General features: G+C 35.4%; 1 protein-coding gene across 12 annotated transcripts in view; it reads right to left on the bottom strand.

The window, feature by feature from the left end:
• Positions 1–1,542: 1,542 nt before the first annotated feature.
• DCUN1D2 (defective in cullin neddylation 1 domain containing 2) overlaps positions 1,543–26,037 on the bottom strand; it is a 50,470-nt gene continuing 25,975 nt past the window's right edge. For all 12 annotated transcript variants that reach the window (XM_071208201.1, XM_058276374.1, XM_058276379.2 and 9 more), the window contains 3 exons: positions 9,266–9,348; positions 5,790–5,886; positions 1,543–4,244 (listed from right to left, as the gene is read on the bottom strand). In XM_071208201.1, coding sequence (XP_071064302.1) covers positions 4,165–4,244; positions 5,790–5,886; positions 9,266–9,348 — 260 coding nt within the window. In that variant the 3' untranslated portion in view covers positions 1,543–4,164. The remainder of the gene's footprint in view (positions 4,245–5,789; positions 5,887–9,265; positions 9,349–26,037) is intronic.

Below are 26,037 nucleotides of genomic sequence, written 5' to 3'. Positions count from 1 at the left end.
ACCTCTGCACCTCATATACATTGGTTCACATCATGGCCCATACTCTCCTCTATTCCATCATGTAGGCCCTGTGAGGATTTACAATGTCCGGTGATTACCTCTGAAGCACCATCCAGGGTAGCTCCATGTCCCGAAGATGCCTCCACCTCTCATCTCTTCCTGCCTTTCCCCATACCCTTTGTCCATTATGTCCACTTTTCCCAATCCAATGCCACCTCTTCTATGTGGACACTGGATTGGTTGTGTCCATTGCACCTTTATGTCAAGAGGAGGCTCAGATTCCACCTGGATGCTGGATGGAATCCTCCCATTTTCAATTGTAATCACTCTAGGCTCCATGGTGTGGTGGTTGTCCTTCTTCACCTCCATCTTAGCTGAGTGTGGTAAGTCCAATAAATCAGATTGTAGGTGCTGGAGTCTGTTGAGGCTCAGGATCTCTGCCTGCACTATTCGTGCAGTTTCTTCTGCAGCTCCAGCTCGAGACCCCTTTCTCTGATGATTTTTTTGCAGATTCTTCCTGTTCTCCTCCAAGGCCTCCTTGTTGTGCCAGTTTGTAAATAAAATAAAATTTAAAAATGTGTTTATGATAGAAAACTTGGAAAATACAGAAAATGTAAGGAAAGAAAAAAATACAGCTAGCTCCAGTGCAAAAGATTATGAAGTTTCTTCCAGTTTCAACAAAAGGCTCTCCAAATAACTAGGCTTTAGGTTGGAAAGTGGTAAAGTATCAGCGAAGTGAAAGCTGCACAGTGGTATTTATGATTATGCTATCATTAAGCTTAATGTATTTTAAATATTCCTGCCAATTTATGAAAAGGATATGCAAAGACATGATGCGGTTGGAGACAAAGCAGAATGTGTAAAACTAGAACCCTTGGTTAAAAAAAAATAGGAAAGTAGTCCATCTCCCTATTCCACAAACCCGGGAGAGGAAGGGATTCCAGTGGCATTACAGAGTATACAAACTTATTAACAAGGAGGCTGGGCCTTCTTCTTCTGTCTCCCAGTGGGACCTGGTCTCACATAAAACCCAGGGGAATTGGGAAGGTGTTACACATGAACTTAAGAAATAAAATTTAAATTTAAATTTTAAAAATAAAAATTCTTTATGTAGTAAGTACTAAAATACACACAAAAAATACAGCATTATCAGAGAACAGATGTAGCTCAAGTGGTTGAGTACCTGCTTCCCATGTACAAGGTACTGGGTTCAATCCTTGGTACCTCCTAAAATCAAACAAAAAACAAACCCAACTCTTATTGGGGAGCAGATATAGCTCAGTGGTTGAGCGCCTGCTTTCCATATATGAGTTCCTGGGTTCAATCCATGGTTCCACTGAAAAAACAAATAAACAAAAAACATACAGCATTATACCAGCAACTTGTTAAAAATGAGGTTCTGGGATGTTATTCAAGCTTGCACAAATTTAAGAGATTCTGAAACAAAGAGTCCTTCAAAACCATTACAGGTGGCATTTAGTTGCTATTTATATAGGTTCCAATCCAAACAGCAAGACAAAGCAAAACAACAAAAACCAGAAACAAGGTACAAACATTTTATTTACACAACTATCTTAAGTAGAACAGCATTGTTTGGCAGAAATATTCAATGTAGAGGGGAATAATACAGTCTATGGCTCATTTCTTTTGCATTCTCATCTTCATTTTGTGACTCTTTTTATCTGTGCCTATTTTAAAATGGATAACACTAAACATTTTTTTCTGATTCTTTTATTAAGTTTATAAAAACACAATTACATATGTCACTAAGATAGAAAGAGATGTTTACTCCAGAAATTCTTGGTAGGTACTCTATGAAGGTACAGGATACTACACATTTCTTAAGTCTATTACATTTGATTTATTTGTTATTTTCAATACATTTATAGTTTATATTACTATGTATTCTGGTATAAAATTTCTCTCAACTCAAGGGAATTGTGTATATCATGAATTTATGGGATCTATCATTTCTCATATGTAAACAACCATATTTAGCAGCACTGTATGATACCAAAAAATAAAACAATTATTTCAGCTACTTTAGGACATGATTAATTAACTAGATGCAGATTAGATACACTGTTTGAAAAGTTTTTAAAGGAGCTTGTTTATTGGTTACTATAAATATAGCTTTCCTGTTTGTTCCATGACAAAAGATTAAGATACTGACATCTAGTGGCAAGTATATAAGCAACCAAGAAGAAAATTTAAAAGGATACCACAACCCACCAGAAAAAATAATTTTTTAATGTCTCTGAAGTTTTTAGCATTTTAATAGCATGCATGATTTAAATGTATATAAAAGAACAAATAAATCCACAGTTTTTAAGAGCCTTCGTTAATTATGAATGTTTTAGTAACTATTGATAAACAACCCCATAAAATGATTATCTGAGTTCTATAAACTTCCCTAAATGGACACTTACATGTCAAGAATCCATAAAGCCTAGAAGGATGCTTTTACATTTTCGGGGTTTTCATGAAAGTCATCTTTTATTATGCTAAATAAATGTTCTCTTAGAATCACAAATATTTAAAGGAAGAGATGGCTACTTTTTGTTTTTTTAGATCTGGAAACAAGGACTCACTCCAGGTCATACAGCTGTTAGGCAGCCGCAGGCCTAGACCTTGGTCTTCAAACTTCAAGTCCATTTTTCAATCCTTTATTCCCTGCTGCCCTCATTTGAGACGTCTAGTTAAAAAGCATAAATAGTTCATTCAATAGCAAGTATACATTAACAGATTACCTCATGTTATAAATAAATGTTTCCCATGACACTGAATGAGTCACATTTTTGGAAGTCAAATCAAACTACAAATTTTAGACATGCATTCTATTTTACAGGAAATCTGAGGTTAACTTTCTGTCTTTCTTCCACCTAGAAAATAACCCCCAATTTATCTGTTTCATAAACTATATTGTATATAGGGCAGCAAGGCACACTTGTAAAAATCAAATATACTAGGATCCTCCTTTCAAATATGAGGTAGGGTCAACAGAGAGTGATTTTCAAAAGTCTACACAAGAGTTTTTCAGATGAAGAGCAGGTAACATCTTAGGCTTTTCATACCTTTAAACAACATATAATGTATTCTTGCGCTGCACCTCTAGAGGGTTCATTTTGACAATGCAGAGATCAGAAGAAACAGATTATGCAAAACGTTATGCGAAGATAGATTTCAGCTCTCAAATTTAAGATGAAGGTTTCTGATGGGTTTTGTTTTTTGTTTTGACAGTGCTGTATATTTTAGCTTCCAAATGTGTACAATTTGAGCAAGGGGATGGAAGCTATACATTATATATATTACAGATGAAAGGAACCAGATCACTTGATTTTTAAATCGTAATTCATAACTTGTAAAAGAAATATTTTTCATGGAAAAACGTCTTTACAATGTAAAATATATTTTTAAAAAAACACACTTTAAGAAATTTTGTAGGAAGTTCAAATAATATTGTTAGACGTATAATAGGCCTGCTGATTTGAAAACTGTTTAAAACTTTTCTGAAATCACACAATACATGTGGCCATCACTGTGCAAACTATGATGATGTTCAACACTGTAAAATGATTTTTAGATGAACATCTAGAGAAAATTAAAACAAAAATAGAGCTGTTAAATCTAGAAATTCGATAATTCAAAAAATATATGTAAATCTTGAATTCCTGGCACCAAGTTTAAAAAATGTTGGACTCCATTACAAGATCATCTTCTTTAGGGTACATTTTTAAACAGATTTGACTTGTATAAAAATACAACATCCCACTTGAGAACACAAATACTGTTTTTTAGGTGCAATTACAATATAATTCAGCAGGAGGTTTGGAAACTGCTGGTGTTCACCTTAAATCATAAATTAAATAACATGCACTGAAAGACTGCAAAATGGGCTCTATGTTATTATTTTTCTCAATAAAAATCATGCAGGAATCTCTTAAAACTAATAATCCAAAGCAGCCGTCTTCTGAGGAATTTCTTATGGTGTCCATTAATCACCCACCATTTTCCTTAAGTAGAATAAGATGGCTTAAGTAAGTTTCACTACAGGTCAAGGATGACTTCTGAAATCAGTGACAAATGTACACAGTAACTGACCAATATGTCTCCTCAGAGGATGTGATTCATTTTTATAATCTTAATCCATTTTAATTCTTCTATTTAGAAAGTGCTGCGCTTTCCACCTTTGACTACTGGCCGTGCATATTCTACAAAATCATCTATAAGAACAGGCCATGCTCCTAAAGAAAAACAAACAAAAAACCAAAACGTTTTAAAACAATGTTTTTATATTCAAAGCATTTACATTTTCACAATCCAACATTTTTATTTCAAGAACTAAAATGATACAAAGTTTATATAGCTCATGTTCAACAGCAAAGATAAGCTAAAGTTACTCAATTATTTTGCTCTAGCCAGACCAGGATCAGGAAATATTAGTGTCTGTGTGTGACAATGCCCCTTCTATGACAATAGCATACAGAACTAAGTGACCAGCATAATTCCTCACTGTGGCTGGTTAAGGCCTCACAATCCTCACCCCAGTGCTCCAGGCAGTCGGGATCACTGAACATTATAGATTCAACTGAATCTCGCTCAGTACTTCTCTCTTATCACATCACAGAGTAATGAAAAGAAATCAATTTATTTGTCTTCCCAGGTTGGAATGATTAAGCCACTTTCTTCTAAACAGATTATTTACATTCTTGCCACTAGGGGATACTGTTTTCCTTGTTCAAACTGCCTGCCTCCCTTGTGTCTTCCTCAGTTGTAGGCACTCATAAATGCCCAGCCCAAATCCACCCAAGCCAAACTCCTGCTATACTTAAAGATGACTACTCATATGCTAATCATGTACTTACCTCAAACTGTTAGCTCTCTTTTATCTAACCAACCACAGGGAAAGTTCCTAAAAGCAGAATTTATGTCTCTTCAACTATTCATTCCTCCATCTGACAAACATTTATAATATAGTGCCTATTAAGTGTTATGCTAGTACTGAGGATACAAAGAGGAATAAGCTATGACCTTTGAGGAGTTTACAATTCAGTGAGGAAGGCAGACATGTAAACCAATAATTACAAAGCAAGGAGATAAATAAGAATCTATACTTTCTAGAACAAAGAAGAGTGCGTGATTAGTTTCTGGGGGTAAGGGGAGAACTGGAGAGGATGTCACAAAGGTTACATCCTAGTTGGGTAGGCAATGAGAAAGATCAAGTGGGTGGGGAACTAGAGCTGAGATCTTCCTTCCAGAGACTGTGTATTCCTTTCCTTGTGGCAGAGTGCCTAACACATTGTAGGCATTCAAATATCCTATGATTTACTACCCTGAAATATTTGGGGAGTGGGGAGACCAAAAATGTAAATTAATTTAAGTTGGAATCTTCAAATAAACTTAAATAGTGTAATGTAATAAATGACCTAAGGAATCAAATGGTACTATTAGGGAGCACTGATTTCCAAATACCTGTCTAATCCTATACTTTTGCCTTGGGCGCTCTCTGTATGTCCTTTTTTTGAAATACTTTAGTGTAGAGAATTGTCTTCTTGCTTCAACTAAATATGAAGCCCTGTTTTACTTTGGTGTGATTTACAAGAAATAACAATGAAGCGGGTACTATTATTATCTCCATTTCACTGATGATAGGTGCTAGGGCCAGGAGTCAAATCAGAATCTATCGGATTCTAGTGCCCACTATTCTGTGCTCTAATGGCAGGAAAAGAACATTCATATTAGATTTAAGAATTCCTGGCAATCATCTGAAACACTATAACTTCTGTTACCTTCTTCATCGTAGTTAGACATATCATCTGCGATCATATTTCCAAAATCTAGTAGAAGGTTCCAAGTGTCCCTTGGGATTGATCTTTTGTGATGTTCCTAATACATAAGAGGGAAAAAAACAAACCCCACCAGATTTAAGATATAATGGGCTAGTTCTTTTTATTATATAATTTGATGAGGATTAAGTACAGCAACAAAATTGTTAAAAGTTAGAAGCAATACTAGTGCTTCGGATAAACATTAAAAGCTACAACAATGCCAAAGTGCAAATATAGAAAACAGACTTATTTAAAAACAAAATGAAACAAACATTTTAAATATAAAGATTACGAACATCTGGTTCAGTCGAATAAAAGGCAGTGTTTTTAATCTCTACCTATTCCCCAAATCAATTCTGAAACACCACGAGAAAATAAGCAAGTCACATTTCTCCTATCTACTTTATTTCTATACATTTGTTTTATTGTATATTAGGTAGTTCTTGCAGCAGGATGGGACAACTTTCTCTTTTTAAAAATACTTTTAAAAGTTACTGAATATTTCAGATATACCAAAAATAAGCAGAATACTACAACACTATGTACTCACCATCCAGTTAAAGAAGAAAAACATTATAGATTCAACTGAAACCCCCATTACTTCTTTCCTATACCATTGTTTTCTTTTCTTTTCTACAGAGGTATTCATTCTCCAGAATTTAGAATTTATCATTCCCATCCTTATTTTTATAAATCAATTACATTCATAAACAATTTACAAGCTATTTTACATTTTAACACGTATATAACTGCTACCCAAATCATAAGTAGTCTTCTGCAACTTGTTTTTTTCTTCAAAGTTACTTTTGAAATGTATTCAGATTGATACATATAAATCTAGTCCACTCATTTTCATTGCTCTATAGTATTCTATTACATTGATGTATTTTTTTTTTGTAGAACATTTATAGCAACTTTATTCATGCTAAACAAAATTGCTTAAGGTGCAGGTGCCCAAAAAAGAAAAGGTTAAACCATCTGTGAAATATTTATACAATATATTACTCAAATTTTAAAAAGGGACTAGGGATACATCCAACAATGTGGATGAATTTCAAAATATTAATTAGTTTAAAAAGTTTTTCACAAAGGGGGGACATTACATGATGTAGTTTATAAAACTATTTAAGCAATAAAAATTAATCCATGGTAATAGAGATGAATAAATAAATAGACTAGGAGTTGTGTCTTGGTAAAGACAATCTGATGGTTTACTAGGAAAAGCAAAGAGAATACTCTGGGGTTATGGTTATATGCTTCATTTTATTAGGGATAGATATGTAGGGGTGTTTATGCTACTCAAACCTTTGAATTCTATAATTTAACTTTCATGCATTTAACCGTTTTTAAGTGCTGCCTAAAATAAAAAATATAAAACTAATTTCAGTTAATTATATATACAATGAAGTGTTTAGACATGAACAGTACTGATTTATGCAAATTACCTGAAATGCAAAGTAATTTAAAAAAGATGTTTGGATGGATTGAAAGAATGATGCCTACCTGAACAGAAATATGATACAGCAATAAAGCAAAATTCTCACAGCATATGAAATAAAGCAATTTGTATATATGTATAATATTTCACCTTTAGTGTATACTTATATTTTTTCTGAATGAAATAAGATTGATGTACTTTTTTTTTTTATCCATTCTCCTATTGAGCTACATTTTGGTTGTTTCCAGTTTTTTGCTACTACAAATGAACATCTTTATACATGTCTCTGTGCTTAAGTGTGTGTTTCTCTAGGTAATATAGTCTAGCAACACACCATTCTAAAGAGATTTATTTTATTTATTTTTTATTTATTTCTCTCCCCTTCCCCTCCCCTGCTCTCAGTTGTCTGCTCTCTGTGTTCATTTGCTATGTGTTCTTCTGTGACTGCTTCTATCCTTATCAGCAGCACAGGGAATCTGTGTTTCTTTTTGTTGCGTCATCTTGTGTCAGCTCTCCGTGTGTGCAGCACCATTCCTGGGCAGGTTGCACTTTCTTTCACACTGGGCGGCTCTCCTTATGGGGCGCACTCCTTGCGCGTGGGGCTCCCCTACACTGGGGACATCCCTGCGTGGCAGTGCACTCCTTGCGCGCATCAGCACTGCGCATGGGCCAGCTCCACACGGGTCAAGGAGGCCCAGGGTTTGAACCACGGACCTCCCATGTAGTAGGCAGACGCCCTATCCATTGGGCCAAGTCTGCTTTCCTCTAAAGAGATTTATATAGAGGTTTCAAAAAATTCTAAAAAGTAACTGCGGTAGTCACTGTTAATTGCCTCCCTAATATCCACTCCTCTCTCCTTTCATGCTAACAGATCTCTGATTTTGTTCAGGGATAACTGCGTTCCCCGCCTCCCGTGCAAGACTAACTGCATGAACCAGTTTGGACCAATGAACTATAGTGGGCACAAGCTTCTGAGCTTTGTTTTCCAGACAAAAGCTGGCATCACCCTTTCCCTCCTTTCTCCTGCTTTGAAAGAAAACACCTCAGCTGTAACATTAATTCTGTGAATAAGATGAAAGGAAAAAGTAAAAATTTCAACAATGTTAGATCACTGAACTAACTGCTGCCTCCAGATTTCTTTACATGTGATAAAATTAAAACCTTATTTGTTTAAGAGACTATTATGTCTTGCTATTTGCAGTTGAAAGCATTACAAAATTATATAAGAACCTTGAACAAGACTGAGGCTTGCTGTCATTTCATGGGTTATCTTATTTTACTTTAGGAATAGTTTCCTTACTATAAGATAAGACCCAGGATTACTGCAGAATCTGCTCCAAGCAGCCAGCACAGATCAGTTCTTTCTTAAGGGGCCAACTAAGCTCTTCTTTCCTTCTGCATATTGTGAAATAAAAATTTTAAATATTATCAGAGTATAAACAGACATACTAGATACCACTAGATAATAGAACACAGTCTATAGTTCTGGAACTAGTAGCAGCTTACGGGAAATGTAGCGCTGGTGCTTTCTTTATGGTTTCTAAGTTTCTCAGAGAAAGTACATAATTAAACTGTTTAAGTATCTCAGAGGATATAATAAATCAATAGTTGGCTGAAGTCTGAAACAAATCACCTGGAAACCCTAAAACAGAAAAAGTGTCATGTGGTGGCCATGAACCACTTTCTAAAAGCAGCCTTGAGAGCCAGCTCACACTTGAGGCTTAGCTGCTGTGGCATACTGGAATGCGGCAAAACTGTGTAGCCATTTCTCTGTAGCTACTTGTCTCTTTCTAGACTTTATAGTTTAACCAAAATATTCTTATATAATACTTTCTTCAGGAAGGAGAAGAACATTCTTGTGTACCTGCTGGGAAAGAGTGAGTTACAAAGAGTTTACAAGAGATCAGATAATTATTTATAGAAGAAAATGCCAGCTTTATAATTAGCTGATTTTATCTTCACCTTGGGCATACACAGCAAGAAACAGGTGTATACTTACCAAGAGAAATTTGTTCCAAAGATCTAAAAATTTAAATCTTCCAGATAATACTAAATTCCAATATGCAACAGCCATTTCTAAATCTGGCAAAAGGAGAGAGAGAATAGTTAATAAATCCCAATTATTTTCCTTCATACAAAAACGACCACTACTTAGGAAAATGATTATCTTACCCAATATTAATATGAGGGCTAATTGTTGCAGAAGTGTTCCTGAAAATTGTATGTAATCTAATTTTATAAACTCTTTTTAAAAAGTATGTGTATTAAGTTATTTGGACAAGGCAAATAATTATTCCCTCATTTATACCAGTTTTGAAGACTTTGATTTCCATATATATCAGGATTTCTTTTAACCTGAACTAATCTGGATACTATTAATATGTATCATTTAGTTTTGAAAAGTACATCAGTATCCTTTCTACTTAATGAACTACAAGTTAAACAACTTCATAAAAGAAGGGACATGCAGCCTTCCAAACAGACCTGCCTTGTTTTGTTAACTATAATTAAATCAGAGTTTCATTCAAAAGTAAAGATAGCAATTATAGAAGCACTATAAAGAGTGTGAAATTCCCATCAAAACAAATAAATGTACATAGGGAAATGCATTTCCACTGCTATAAGAATATTTAAAAATCTACATTGGTTTTTACTTAAAGCCAATATTCTAATTTGTCTTCTTGACTGGTACGTAATATATAATGATTTCTCTCTTTTTTTTTTTTTAAGGAGGTACTGAGGATTGAACCCAGGACCTATTACATGGAAAGCAGGTGCTCAACTACTGAGCTACATCTGTCCCCCAGTAAGAGATGGGTTTTTTGTTTGTTTTTTAGGAGCTACTAGAAATCGAACCTGGGGCCTTGTACATGGGAAGCAGGCACTCAACCACTTGAGATACATCTACTCCCTGATTTCCTATTTTTATACAAATCTAAGCTGTAGGACTTAATCTTAAGACCATATCTTAATGAAATAGTAAAGTTGAGTTTTAGGATATTATTCTCAATCCTGTTTTTTTGGAATAGTGATTCATTTTCTGCTCATCAGATGTTTCATACTATTTCTTTTTATATTCTTGATATAGCAAGTAAATAAAGGGGCTGAGAAGTTTATTTTTTTAAGCTGACAACTTTTAATCATGTTGAATAGTGCTCACCACTTTCAGGCAATTAAAGAACAGCTATGTTGAAAAATATTCCTAAATAGACGTTTATGTATATATATAAGATAAACTAATGTGAAAAGCAGATGAATAATATGTGAGGGTAACAGATTAGCAAAGTTGAAATGCCAAATACCCAAGCAACCAATTTTCAAAAGATTTTCATTTAAATTTTGTTTGGTCCCACTGAGAAAAAAAATTAAGGTTGGAAATCTAATGAAGTTATTAGATTCACTATTAAAATTCAATAAGCCAAAGAGATGATCTGAATAGCAACCAACTTTAAGTAAACTGCCTATATTTCCAATGTGCTTTCTCATCTTAAATATCCTGTAGTATTAGTCAAGAAGAAAGAAATAATCAGAAAGTCTTAAATAACCATAGCATGGAACAGCTCTCTAAACCTTACCTATGGGACCTGTAGTATAATGCTAAGTAGATGGTTAATCTTGTCCTGATTAAAAGTCTATATTCTTATGACTTAGGAGGAACATTAACTGAAATCTACATTCAATTCATCTTAATGATGTAAAGCACTCACATTGAGAAATGGAGGTTTACCTGGGAAGAAAGAAAAATAAAGTTTTATGGTATACATTTAACTTATTTTTGAATTATTTCTGGGTTATTTTTGGTTCTAATAACCTTTCTTATAAAATACCTGGTTTGTATGTTTGAAAACTACATGACTAAAAGTAAATGTATGAATTTTCAATATTTAATATTATCTAGGTAAAAATATTTAACATTGTCATGTTGGATTTAGTCATTTGCAAAATAATACCCCCTCCCCATTTTTACCTTTTAAAAAAACAGGCCATACATAACTTGAGAGCAGAAATCAAGAAAGAAAGAACAATAGCTACTCAGTGGTAATAAAAAACTCTGAATAAAGGCTATTTTTTCCCCCAAGAACTTGAAAAATCATATCTCCCAAGTAAGGAAATACTGAAAGTATTACTATTTTAATTTTATGCTTGTGATGCTCCATTTAGGATTAGAAAATGAAGATGTCCCCTTTACGAAAGAAAGATCTTAGGAGATATAGAAATTAGCTATCATAGAACTTTACGTGCTTGAAAATCAAGATTTCTCGAAGTCAACTGATTCTAGACTCAAGCCAGTATGAAACTATGCCAAGTTTCTTATATTAAAACAAATAGTAGAAGAGCATTAACTATTTTCTTTATTAGGTTGACCATCAGTTAAGGTTAAAGTAAAGAATAACTCATATATAAAAATAATACAGTAAATATAATATATATATACATATAATCTTACATGCATACACACACACAAACATGAAGGAAATAAAGGTTAAATCTCTTAACCTCTATCTATTTTGACTACAATTTTTACCACCGCTGTCCATGCTTTTTGTAGAAATGATAGGAACACTTGTCTCAGTATCTTTAATTTATATTTGAATTTTCAGAAAACAGACCATGCAATATACTTTGGAAATTATACAATAAATTCTGTTTTTGGTTGTAGTCATAAGATTATCCTTCTTGCTTTATTTCTTAAAAAAACAAAACAAAACAAAACTCAAAAAACTTGCTAAAATAGCATCATTTGAAATTTTCAAATAATCGTTTTCCTAAATAAGCTCTTTTCTTTAATATAGTTTCATATTCTCCCAAATATTCTAGTGACACAAAGAAACAAAATCAGTAACTGTTCTCTTTTAGTGAATGATTTTGATAAATATTTAAGTAATATCTTCAGAAATAAAATAAATAAGATAGTCATTTTTTTTCACAGGAAAGGAATTGCAGAATAAACTACAAATTTATTGTAGCTTTTATTGAAGATAGACCTCTTCTGTTGCATGATGCTTATGCAAATTATAAAATAAAGGCTAAACATATTGGGTTCTGTATATAAAAATGTTTCAAAATGCTCCTTGCCCTAACACTGACTTTCTTTGAAACATTCACAGAGAAGAAAATAAAATTTTTAACTTTAGGACAATTAATTTGGACTTCACAACCTCCTGGAAATTACTATGCAATTAAAAAATGTATGTTAAATGTGATAATTTAAAGTAGAAGTTATGCTGAATAATTTCCAGGTCTGGGATTTAAGAGAAATGCAACTTCTACCTTCTCTGCTTGTAACATTCCAGCCACCAGATAAGCAGTTCTACTAACATGGGATCCCTGCGCTACAAAGAAGCCAGTCACCTGGGGGTGGGGTGGGGTGGGAGGGAGAGTAAGTGAGAAACCACAGGAGGAGCACTCAGGCTTCCACTACAGGAGCCAATGAATCCTTCTTGGGCATGTCAACCTAGCGCTGCTACCAGCTGAATCACCACTGAGTGAATTCAGTTGATATCATGTGGAATACAAGACCTGCCCAGCTGAGCTCTGCCTAAATTTCTACCAAAGGATCATAAGCTATAATAAAATGGTTGTTTTAAATCACTAAGTTTTGAGGTAGTTTAATATGTAGTAATTATTAACCAAAACAGTAGGTCTGGGGTAAGACCTAAGAATTCGCAATTCTAGTCTGCTCCAAGGTGATACTGATGTTTCTGCTCTGTGGATCACACTTTGCAGAGCCTACAGTAAATCATTACTTTGAAGAAAATTCTGTAATACTTTTCCATATCTAGCAAGTTAACTTGGTATTATAGGATAAAAATTCTTAAAAACAATACCTACTCATTAGAGTTAAAATTAAATGCTAACCCTTTTAAACACTGTTCATTTCAACATTAAAAAGGAACCCTACAGACTGCAAAATTTGAATAAAGTGATTATTTCTAGCAGAATCTTAATTATTCTAAGATTACACTAAAGATACAAAAGTAACAGAATGAGATAATCTGAAATAACATTGTTTCAGTATTCATTTGATATTTCAAAGTGTCCTTTCCTGATAACCATTTAACAACAAAAAAGAATAACTGATGTTGTTTTAAGACTTGGATCAGATGAATCAACACTCTGAAAAATACTGCTACATAAGCCTCTGAATTGAACTGCTAAGAAGTAAAATACCTAAATTTTCCTTTTAAAGTATAATAGTTACATAATAGTTACATACACTTTAGAAAAGCATGAAAGGCAGTATTTCTTATTCAAATGACTATTACTAGAGAAAATGGGGGGGAGGTATCAGGAAACATGGAGAAGTAAAAAAAAAAATCAACATCATAAAATGAAATAATACAGATAGTAAAAACAACTGCCTGTTACTAATATGGCACTTATTCTCAGCAAATTATCAAGTCTTCTCAAAGATATCCTTTAAATGCTTAATAAGCCCAACCCAACTCTTCTTGAGTACCATTATTCTGTTGTTTATTTGCTTGTTTCTAGACAAGACTAGGAACGTTTTCTTGAGAATACTGATAATGATTATTGTACAATCAAGATATAAACTAAAATAGGTTTTAACTTTTGACTATTTTGCCTTAACCTCCTAAAAAAGAGAAGTAGATAAGATAAAAAACGAAGGGTGTTAGTCCCAAAAGCCAAAAATGAGCTCATTCGAGAGAATGAGTAGGAAAACCTTCAAGCACCTCCCATTTGCCTGGTTTAAGAATAAACAATTGGGAAGCAGATGTGGCTCAAGAGACTAAGCTCCCTTCTACCATATGGGGGGTCCCAGGTTCAGTTTGCAGTGCCTCCAGGAGAAGACGAGTAAGACAGCGAGATGGAGTAACCAGCTGGTGTGGCAAGCTGATGCAACAAAGAGACACAAAGAGGAAAGACAATGAGAGACTCAACAAACCAGGGAGCTGAAGAGGCTCAAGCAATTGAGCATCGCTCTCCTACATGGGAGGTCCCAGTTTCAGTTCTCAGTGCTTCCTGAAGAAAAGATGAGCAGACGCAGAGAGCACACAACAAATGGACACGGTGAGTGCAAACAATGCGGGCGGGGGGGGGGGGGGGAGGGGAGAGACAAATAAATAAAATGAATTTTTTTAAAAAAAGAATAAACTATTATGTGCTTTTGTCACTTCATTCTCTACTTTGGGCAAGCAATCCACGAGAAGTTAACACTAAAAGATATTTGAGAAGATTTTGGAAAGGTGGTAGTAGAGGGAGAATAGTTTTTTAATTTCTCTAAATTTCCACATTATAAAAATAGAGCAATTATCAGCTAGTGCTTGGTAGTAATCCCTTGGCACCAGGGAGGCTCATCCCCGAGAGTCATGTCCCATGCCTCTTCTGTTACTTTTACCGGACCTGTGGTTGACACTGGGGTTGGTGTATACGCAGGAGATCTGACTCTCTAGACTGTCCATGTGACAGGCAGGCCCTGAGCCTCAGCAGACCTGCAACTCCTATCACCTGGTTTACTGGACTTACCCTGGCCAGCTAACAAGGAGGTGAAGAAGGTCAACCATCACACCAGGGAGCCAAGAGTGCCTACAACTGCAAGCAGGAGAATTGCATCCATCATTCATGTGGAATCTAAGTATGGATTAGAGTGGACTTACTGATATTCTACTATGGAACTATTGTGATTAGTAATGGAAGAAATTGTAGCACTGATGTGGAGAAAGTGGCCATGGTAGCTGCTGAGGGTAGGCAGAGGGAAGAAGAGATATGATGTGGGGGCATTTTCAGAACTTGGAGTTGTCCTGGGTTACTACCCAGAACAGATGCTGGACATTGTATGTCCTGCTATGGCCCACTGGGTGGACTGGGGGAGAGTGTAAACTACAATGTAAACCACTATCCATGTGGTGCAGCAGTGCTCCAAAATGTATTCACCAAATGCAATGAATGTGCCATGATGATGAAAGAAATTGTTGATGTGGGAGGAGTGGGGTGAGGGGGGTGGGGGGTATATGGAGACCTTATATTTTTTTAATGCAACATCTAAAAAAATACATAAAGAAGGGAAAAAAATAGAGCAATTAGATACTAAATATCAAAACCAAGAACTGGAAGAAAACATTTACAATTAATTTAGATGAAAAAGTGCTGTCATAAACCTAAACCATAAGCAGATGAGGATAAACTTGTAGCTACAAGATCTGCATGGTTTGGGTGTCTATAAAGGAAAAACAAGAGAGAAACAGCATAGCATCTAATGGATCTGAGAATAGGAGAACCTCAAATGAGCCAGCAGGTGTTCACTGGAAAGTTTGGCCAGGACAATATGAGAATAAAAAGTGAATCTAGGCTGATATTACCACCTGTGACCTAAAAGTAGGTGCTATAAGGGAGCTGCAACAAGGGCTAAAGGTGCAAAAGCAACCCAGTTCCTATTAAATTTCAAAACTGACCTATAAGATTTACCTTCCCAAACAGGGTTCCATACTAAAGAGAAATTGCTGGGCGTGCAATACAAATTGAGCAGGAAAGGGACAATGGAAATGAGAAGAGAGACAAAAGTAGTAGGTGGGGAAAACGGGTAGGAAATCTTAGAAGGTAAGCATCATATTTTTTAATAAAACACACACACACATATTAAGTTTTCTATCAAGTTAGAAAAGTTACCCTGGACCACCTTCCTTTTAAAAGTTTAGGTTAACAAATTTCACATAAAAATGAGCAATAGTAAAGCACTGAGGTCAAATCCCATACAAAACTATCATAAGAAAAAGAATAAGCAGAATATCATTCCTAGAAAGTGAATGCATTCCAAAAAAATGTTGAAAGAAGAGATTAAAATTTTACCCTATTTCAAAAGAAGTTAAAGATGTTAATAAATAATACAAAACATGAAAGAAAAATCTAAATCAGAATTAGAAAAACTCAGTAATGAGGTAAAAAATCCAAGAATTAGAAATTTTAAAGACATCATTTCAGATTTAACTAAACTAGAAGGAACATAAGGAAGTGGACTTGGCAATGGATAGAGTGTCCACCTACCACATGGAAAGTCTAGGGTTCAAACCCAGGGCCTTCTGACCCATGTGGTGAGCTGGCCCACGTGCAGTGCTGATGCACGCAAGGAGTGCCGTGCCATGCAGCGGTGTCCCCCACATAGGGGAGCCCCACGCACAAGCAGTGCACCCCGTAAGGAAAGCCGCCCAGTGTGTAAAAAGTGCAGCCTGCCCAGGAGTGGAGCCACACACACAGAGAGGTGATGCAGCAAGATGAAGCAACAAAAGGAGACATAGATTCCTAGTGCTGTTGACAAGAATACAAGCGGACACAAAAGAACACACAGCAAATGGACATAGAGAGCAGACAACTGGGGGGGGGGGGGCGGAGGGCGAGACAGGGTGGGGGAGGAAGGGGAGAGAAAAAAAATCTTTAAAAAAAAACAAAGCAAAGTAAGAGCTTATAAACTCATCAAATAATGGCTTAGAGAAGAAGTTGAAAAAGAAAAATAAGAAAACTAAAGAAAAAGAATAGAACAAATATTAAAACTGTAAAGTCAATATTTTCCCAATAATAAAAAAAACTAGAAATTGCTTATTGAAGGAAAACACAGAATAGCTGAGAACACTGACTCTGAAAGACCAACACCAAGATGTATATTAGGAAAATTACTGGGCTACAAAGAAAAAGAAAAAAATTCTTTGGGCACCTAGGCAAAAACTGGAAGTGGTTTATAAGGGAAAGAAAAATAGATTACCATCAGATTATTAAACAATAGCAATCTATGTCAGAAGAAAATAGAAAAACATATCTAACATATTTAAAGAAAGAAAACTACAAGCCAAGGATTTTATATCCAGCAAAACTGTTATCAACATATAAGAATTCAAGGATATTGTTCCTTGAACACTTCCAAGAACACTTCCAAGTATGAGTTTTAAACAACCAAAATGACCAGAGAGATGTTGATCTCAAAGATTACAGGAGAGCTAAAAGGAGAGAATTGAGAAAGTAACGGGGATATGTTCAGAAAATGTACACAATCAAGCTACTTTTAAAAACAGGGGAAAATATAAAAACTTTTTTTCCACTCTTCCCAGTAATTATATTAGTATAAGCAACAGTTGTGTTATTCTTCTGAAACTGTGGTGTGTGTAATGTGGGATAAAGTAAATAAACAATTATGTGATACACTATTTCTATCATTTCCTTACCTGTATCTTTGAGAACCAGCATTATCAATGTTAAAGAAAGGAGATGCAGTTGTAATACAGAAAAGCTTAAATAAAAACAAAACAAAACAAAAAAACCTCATCGTCCTGAATTTGAATGAGATGTTTCAGTATGAAGCAATGTCTACCAAAGCCTGGAAACAATGACCAACTTAGTATTCATAAGCACAATAATGAATAGAATATGGTCGTGAAATAACATTTCCCTCTAAAGAAATCAGGCCTTCTTGGAAAAATGGATGATTCCAGGTCTGCAACAGGAAATGTACAAGATGAGCATAGAAAATCTTGTCATAGCAGATAGTAAGGACGCTATCAGAGGGTCAGATCAAAAGGACTCAGGAACTAACTTAAAGAGGTTCCCTCTGGCTAGATACAGGACAAACTGAGCTTCAAAAAAGGCACTGCAATTGACTGAAACCTTCAAATATGTTTAAATCCATTAAGTTCACAATGATTTTTAAAAAAATAAACATTAATTATCTACAAAGGATGGTAGGGACCAGTTCTCTATTTGGAAGATTAAGTAAAGGTAAACGATCAAACATTTGTCCAGCCTTTTCCATATGTCCAGCTCCAGATGGTAACAAAATACTAGAAGAGGGAAAGTATCTCCAAAGATTATTCTAACTAGTAAATGAAAAAGAAATGATAGAATTAGTGTATTTACTAGTTTCGTAAAACTTAATGAACTGATGGATCTAGGCACTAAGCAACAACAGATGCTAACATCAAAAAGACAATCACACACATGTGCCTCCTGATGAAAGACACAGCAAGCACCACCTGCAATCTTGACCAAATCCTAGAACATGATGAGCAGGAGTGAGCCTCTGGATTCAGGTACCAATTAAAACAGAGGCCAGAGAACATGTTGAACTAAATCATCAGTATTCCAATCAGTCAAATTTAGGCTGTGGAAACACGATAGGTCAAATGGCCCCAGGTTCTTCAACAGATAAATTATTTAAAAATAATTTAAAAATTAAAAAAAAAAGGAAAGAGAAAGCGCGAGAGAGAGCAAGAGCGAGCGAGCGAGAAAGCGAAAAAGAAGGAAAGAAAGAAAAAAAAGAGGGTAACAAACAAAAAGAAACTTAAAAGACATGAAAAGTTTTAAAAATGGGCAAGACTAAACTATAGTGTCTAAGGATTGCACTTGTGGGTGATAAAAACTATAAAGAAAGAAGAAAGTGATTACTATAAAAATCAGGGGAATGGTTCTTTTTAAGGGTGGGGGAGCTGTGATTAATATGGAGCTCATGGAAGGGCTTCTGGGTAGACTGGCAAACTTCTGTTCCTTGACCTGGGTGATTATTGCAAAGTATTCTCCTTATAAAATGCAAAACTAAACATTTATTTTTGTGTAGTTTTCCAAATTCCAGTTTTATTTTTCAATTTAAAAAAAAGTATTTGAGGGGAAGCAGATGTGGCTCAAGCAGTTGGACACCTGCCTACCACATGGGAGGAAAAGGTCCCAGGTTCTGTTCTCAGTACCTCCTAAAGAAGACAAGCAAGAAGTAAGCTTTTTTCCTATTCTTATTTGCTACTTACGGGATTATATAGGTATAGTTATGCTCAGAGATTGTCCTATAACTCTTTCTCTTTGCATATTACTATAATAAATTTTCTCATGCTATTGCGAACTTTTTGTTAATACATTATTTGTTTGAGAGATGTGAATATAAAGAGGAAGGGGAGAACATGCATTTGTAGATTAGGTATCACCCTTAATACTTCTGCATAATCGCAACAATAAATAGTAATAATTTCTAATTAAAAAAAAAGAAGTGAGCTGATGTGATGGGCTGGCACAGCAAGCTGACACAAGATGACACAATGAGAGACACAACAAGCACCTCCCTCCCACATGGAAAGTCCTGGGTTCGGTTCCCAGTGGCTCCTAAAAAGAAGATGAGCAGACACAGAGTGCACACAATGAACAGACACAGAGAGCAGACAGTGAACACAAACAATGGGAGGGGGGGTTGAAATAAAATAAATCTTTAAAAAGTATTTGGGATGGAAATTGTTGGCTACCTAGTCCTTCAGTTCATTTGCAGTTCTATTTGTTCTTTTTTTTAATTAAATATTAGCATCTACTGATACTTTTTTAAACATTTATTTATTTACTTACTTATTTATTTTTTCTCCCTGCCCCCCACCCAGTTGTCTGCTCTCTCTGTCCATTCACTGTGTGCTCTTCTGTGTCCACTTGTAATTTTGTCAGCAGCACCTGGAATCTGTGTCTCATTTTGTTGTGTCACCTTGCTACGTCAGCTCTCCGTGTGTGCAGCGCCATTCCTGGGCAGGCTGCACATTTGTCATGCTGGGCAGCTCTCCTCACGGGGCGCACTCCTTGCATGTGGGGCTCCCCTATGCGGGGGACACCGCTGAGTGGCACAGCACTCCTTGCACGCATCAGCACTGCATGTGGGCCAGCTCATCACTTGGGTCAGGAGGCCCTGGGTTTGAACCTTGGACCTCCCATGTTGTAGGTGGACACCCTATCCATTGGGCCAAATCCACTTCCCTACTTGTTCTTTTTTTGACCCCTTTCTTTAAACTCACTCTTTTAGATTTTTCTAATAACCTTAACTTTTTTACCTCTTTATATATACTTGCAAATCTTCCTAGAATAATTAAAATACAAATTTGGAAGCTGTCCTTATCTGGTGTGGGCTTTTCAAAATTAAATTTTAGGTATCTATTAAGTAGATACTCCATTTTCTGAATGATTTTGAAAAAAATTTCTAATAGTATGACACTTCATAGCCAGGCAGTTGCTTCATAACTACCAATCATAAGGACTTTGGATTTGTATAAAACACAGCCAAATGACAAATATAAAAGGAATGGATGAATTAGAAAAATCATTATTTGGTAATTATAGTAGTTAGTAATTGAGTTAGTCAAGAATCATCAATGTATGCAAGGATAAACAGGTGGAAGTTTGATAGAAACAAGGTATTTATACAGGATTTCCCCAGATAGACCTATTAATTACAAAGCGGCAGACAGTAATTTTATAATGAAGAGACCAGGTAGACACCACCATTACCAAATGATAAAGTTAATATCACCAGTAATGAGACAAATAGACACCAAATGTTTCCTGCTACAATGTACTAAAAAGGATCACAACATCACTATGATATTTCTGCCAATGCATAATTTAACCCTAAGAAAACATCAGGCAAGGCCAAATTGAGGGACATTTTACAAAATAACGGCCTCCACTTTCCAAAAATATTAGTCATGAAAGATAAAGAGAAACTAAGTAACTCTAACAGGTTAAAGGAGACTAAAAGAAACATGAAAACTAAATGGAACTCCTGATCCTAAATTGGATCATAAATCACGAAAAGTCTTTACATATATTTTTTCTTTTGCAACAGAAGCTATTACATGGACAAACGGTGAGATCTAAATAAGGGGCACAGATTAAATTAAGCTGAATAAGTGTTAATTCCTGAATTTGATCATTGTACTCTGGTTCTGCTAGAGACTGAAGTGTTTAGGGACAACGAGTCATCATGTCTGCAACTTACTCTCAAAAGGCTCAAAAAAATTTATGTATGTATACGTAAACATGTATATGTGTGCATGCATGTGTGTATGAATGAAAGACAATGAGAAAGCAAATGGGGCAAAATGTCAACATTTTGAAAACCTGAGTAAAGGGTATAAGGAAATCCTTTGTCATATTCTTGCAACTTTACTGTAAGTCTGAAATTATTTCAAAATAAAAAGTTTAAAACATTTAAAAAATAGCTTAATATTTCTAGCACTCATAGAGCACTAGACTTCTAAAAATAATTTTAAAGCCTAAATTCATAAAATAAATTACCAGCTTATAGAATTTATGGAACTTGTGTGATTGCAACTCATGACCTATCTTACGAAATTCTTTAGCACACAGAGTAAATGAGCTCAAATGAGAGAACAAAAGCAAATAGTAATGGAAGCCTGTCTTCCTATTTTCCTCTCCCACTATCGGTAGTGCCAATTTTCCTTGTGATCCAGCCTCTATGACTGGAGCTCAGGACTGGGACAAGCAGTTAGAAGAAAGAACTCTCACAGCTGTCAGAAGAAAAGGTAACAAACTGGCAGACAATATCAATTTTTATATAATAACTGATGTTTGCCAAAAGAGATCACTTATTTCAACCTCTAACTTCTGTGCATGAAGCATCCTGTATAACCTCTTTACTAGTTTCAGAACTCTTTTACTACTAGTATAGAGAAACAGTGTGTAGTTCCTTCAACGGAAATGGTCATAAACTCAGTGCATAAACTCAGGCCTCCAGTAGTATATGTTTGTATGTACACTATGTATCTATCCCATTCTGTTTCCTTTATGCTTGACTTTCTGAACTTCAAAAATATGTAAGAGCTGTAGCTCAAGTAGTTGGAAGCCCACCTCCCACATGAGGGGTCCTGGGTTCAGTTCCCAGTGCCTCCTAAAGATGATGAACAGACACAATGAGCAGAGACAACGAGCAGACAGACATGGGCGCTATCTCAGGATGGAGGGAGGGACAGTGGAACTTTAAAAATTTAAGATTAAATAAAACAATATGAAGATGACCCATAGCATTTTTTTTTTTTTGAGGTGCCAGGGATGGGGATTGAACCTAGGATCTCATATGTGGGAGCCCAGCACTCCACCACAGAGCCACACTGGCGCCCCTGAGTTGGTTTTTTTGTTTGCTTGTTGTTTTTGTTTTTGTTTTTTTTCAAAAGAGGTACCAGGGACCGAACCTGGACCTCCCACAGGAAGCAGGCACTCAACTGCTTGAGCGACACCCATTCCCCAGTCCAGGATTTTGATGATTAAATAAAAGAGAGTTGTAGTCCCAAGAGTCAAAGATCACTACACACCTAAGTGAAATTTTTCTTCAATATACTGGGAATAAAACCTAAATAAGACAATATGGTCATTTATTTCTCTGTGAACAAAGCTCATCTCCATGAATTAATGTTAAGTGACAGGCAAGTCACTTAACCATTCTATACTTGTTACTTAGCTAAAATGAACAACCATGCTGTTTGGTTTTCCAACTTATTGGGTATCACAAGAGTTAACATTTTATAGATTTTTCTTATTCTTTCTCAACATAATTAAAATATATAGCATCACTTGTAATTTTATATAAAACTAAATTAAAATATACAGCATCACTTGTAATGTTATATAAACTAGGGATTGGCAACCTACACTCCCTAATGGTAGAGCAGGTCATTGAGAAAGGTACCACAAAGCTGGACCAAGTTAAGACTAAGTTTCTGGCACTTGCCCTCACCCACTCCATTCCCCTTTCCTGCCCCATCTGTTCCTCTTCCCTCTTTCATAAGCTTCCCCTTTCTCAGGTGATCATTACACACCTTCTGGTATCTATGTTATATCCCATTTTGGCCTTCAATTAGCAGTCATCAAATTCTTGCTACAATGTTAGTAAATTATTGGCTGATAGCTTAAGGTGTAATTCTTCTCAGATATATACAAGATTCCTGAAGAGAAAAAAAATTTTTAAGGCTCCAAAGGATAGAGCTATTATAAATATACATTTAAAAAAACAAAACAAAACAAAAAAAAACGAACAGGAGAGGGGTTGAAAGTGTAGGCAGGTTGGCTGGGTCTATGGAGAGCTGATAATGTTTCTGATGGGGGTGGGGGTTGGGTGTAGGGAAATCGCACTCTGTAGCCAGACTTTCAGTTTTGTCACTATGAAGGCAAAGTTTTGGGGACTAATACCTTCATAACAATATCAGCTAACATAACATAAATATATCACTTACTACTTATTAGGAAATTAATGCTCAGAACAGCATTATGAAGTAGGTACTAATAACATAGCTATTTCATTAGAGGAAACTAAGCTTAACTAAAGTCACACCATCTACTAACTTGCTGAGATTCAACTCTTGGTAATCTGGCTTGAAGGATGTAAAATATAATTGTGAATGTTTAAGGAATTTTGTAACTAAATATATTTGCTTGAAAGTATATATGCATAGTATAAAACAAGTAAAGTGATAATGAGTAAGATAAAATGACAAGATGTGGGTAGAATAGGAAAATACTTTTAGCTCAGAGACTAGTTAAAAGAGGATAGCAGAGTGTTCTGGGATATAAACAAAAGGGAGAAGAACAGGATAGAGGAGTACAGAGGAAAAAAAGTGCATATGGAAACAACAGTACCAAGGCAAGCAAAGCACATAATGGCTGGATCATATGTGACATGCCTTTTCGCAAGTAATAAACAAAGCCATGAAAGAGTGATAGATGATGCCCAAAAGAACCTGATTCTTACCTCGAATTATTAAAATTTTCATTTAATGTGTTTAGGCTGACAATAGTACAGAGTAATATGATAGGGTTGATGCTAGCTTTTAACTATAGACTTCTAGTATTCCCCAATCCCTCATTCTCTAGTCAAGTTTAACCTGTATGTAAGGTACTTGACCAGGGAGGTAATGTAATACATATATAAACACATACATCTGTACGAAATGAATGAGTGGGTCAGCAGAGATACACAGCATATTACAGTGGATACTCTAAGAGATTTTTAGTTAGATCTGGGTTCATAAGCTTCTAACTCTGCTGTCACTTCTAGATACATGTCTTGGATAAGTCATTCGATACCTCAGTTTTAGATTCTCTGTTTATAAAGTGGGAAAAATACTATGAGGCTTAGATGAAAACTCCTATTGAATACACCTAGCCTATATAACATAATCAATGTTTCGTAAATGTTATTTTCCATCCTTCTTTCCCAGCATCAAGGTAAAAGAGCAAAAAGCCACTCTGAGAAAAATAAGACCAGATCTTGTTGGACATCTGAGATAAAACAGAGGGAAACCAAGATATCCAAGAATTAAGGTAGGAATATTGGGGTGAAATGCTCTTATTTGCTCTAATTTTATCCCTCACTGATTAAGTAGCACTGTAAGATTTTTTAAAAGTATATCAAGAATGTTAATTTTCACAAGAATACAACACTCATGAGCTCCAACTATTCACTAGGCACTAATACAAGTGGAGTTATCTGAAAATCTCAATTTAACAAAGGCCCTGCTCCCAATGTCTGAGAATCTCTTCTTTACATCTATTACTGATGTTTTCCTCAACGAGCATTTGGCAAGGGTCCTTTTCAGGTGACACACTGATGCTCCTGTTAGGAATCATGTGATTGGTAGGCCACAGAAAGTCTGCAGGTAGATCAGGAAGGTTTGGGCCAGAAGAGTTGACTCATTTTTTCCCCTTATCTAAACCAGTTTAGAAGTTTCTCCCTGAAAACAGGGGAAGGGTGAGGAGGGCGGCAGAACAAACAAAAACCAACAATCAAGCCTGACATCTGCTTCTTGTTTCTTACATTTAGCATTCTACTCAGTGTTGCCAGTGAACTGTCATTTCCTTTTATTTCTGTGCACCTTATTATGAGAACAGATCCTTAACTGGCATCAAGCCAAATGAGATACCAATCATTTCTTCCATAAACAAATATGTCAGAATCATCTCTTCCTCTAGGGGGGTGGTGGGATCCACAGATTTTTTAACATGATCTCAACTGCTTTGTCTCATGAAAAAGTTGGAAATTTGCAAAACCCCTTGAATTTTTGAAAATTCTTGTTGCTGTACCTTTATACGACTCACATGCCTCTATTTTGCTCACCCGCTTTTCTTGATTAGGAAAAAAAATACATCCACATTTTCCCAAACGCTCTCCCATAGGAATCGACCATACTTCCACCTTCTGAAGTTAAGTGGATCCATTCCATTCAAGTAATTTCCTTAATGTAATCCTCCTGGTGGAAGGCTTTTTTAAGCTCCTGAGATGTCAGGTGCATGATCTGTAAGGTGGCATACAGGGCAAAAAAAGCTGTTTCACATGATAGACCAGCCTAAAGGAAAAGGGAACTCTGACAATAGACTCATCAAAGTTCAATTCCCCAACATTAAAAAACAAAAACAACCCACAATACTGGAGAAAAGCAAAGTGAAAAAAAAAAAAAAGAAGAAGAAAATAATCCCTGCTACAGGAACTAGGAATTAGTGCTCAAAAAAGAGAAAACGACCTATCTGCTTTAAGATATTAGAAGTGTCTACTCCTTCAAATCTGGATCTGAATTTCATTGATGGATAAAAAGAATGGGGGGGAGGAGAGAAGAATGTTATTATACATAGCACACCCATATACATGCATGAGTAAAATCAGCATTAAAAACTAGATATTTTTGGTAGATTTTCCTACTCTACGAATCTTTCAAGCCCTTTTCAATTCCCGAATTTTCAGTCATCTTAAAATACTTTTATTTACAAGTTCTCTATAGAGAACAAGCTTTCTAACACACCCAACTAATCCCTATTTAAAAGACCATATATCTTTCCACTCCAAATTTATAAGAGATTTTACTGAACTAAAAAAAAAAGACCTGTTACATTAGGCAACAAAGGGTAGGTCAACATATATTGATTTAGAAAGGGATAACTAGAATAAGCTATATGGTACTTAGGCACAAAACAACAACAAAGAAAGAAAAACAAACAAAATAAAACCCTCAAACAAACAGACCA

This window comes from Dasypus novemcinctus, chromosome 15, assembly GCF_030445035.2.
Source record: "Dasypus novemcinctus isolate mDasNov1 chromosome 15, mDasNov1.1.hap2, whole genome shotgun sequence".
NCBI classification, from domain to species: domain Eukaryota; kingdom Metazoa; phylum Chordata; class Mammalia; order Cingulata; family Dasypodidae; genus Dasypus; species Dasypus novemcinctus.
Note: the sequence above shows the minus strand (reverse complement) of the source record. Positions and strands in the feature narration are given on the sequence as shown.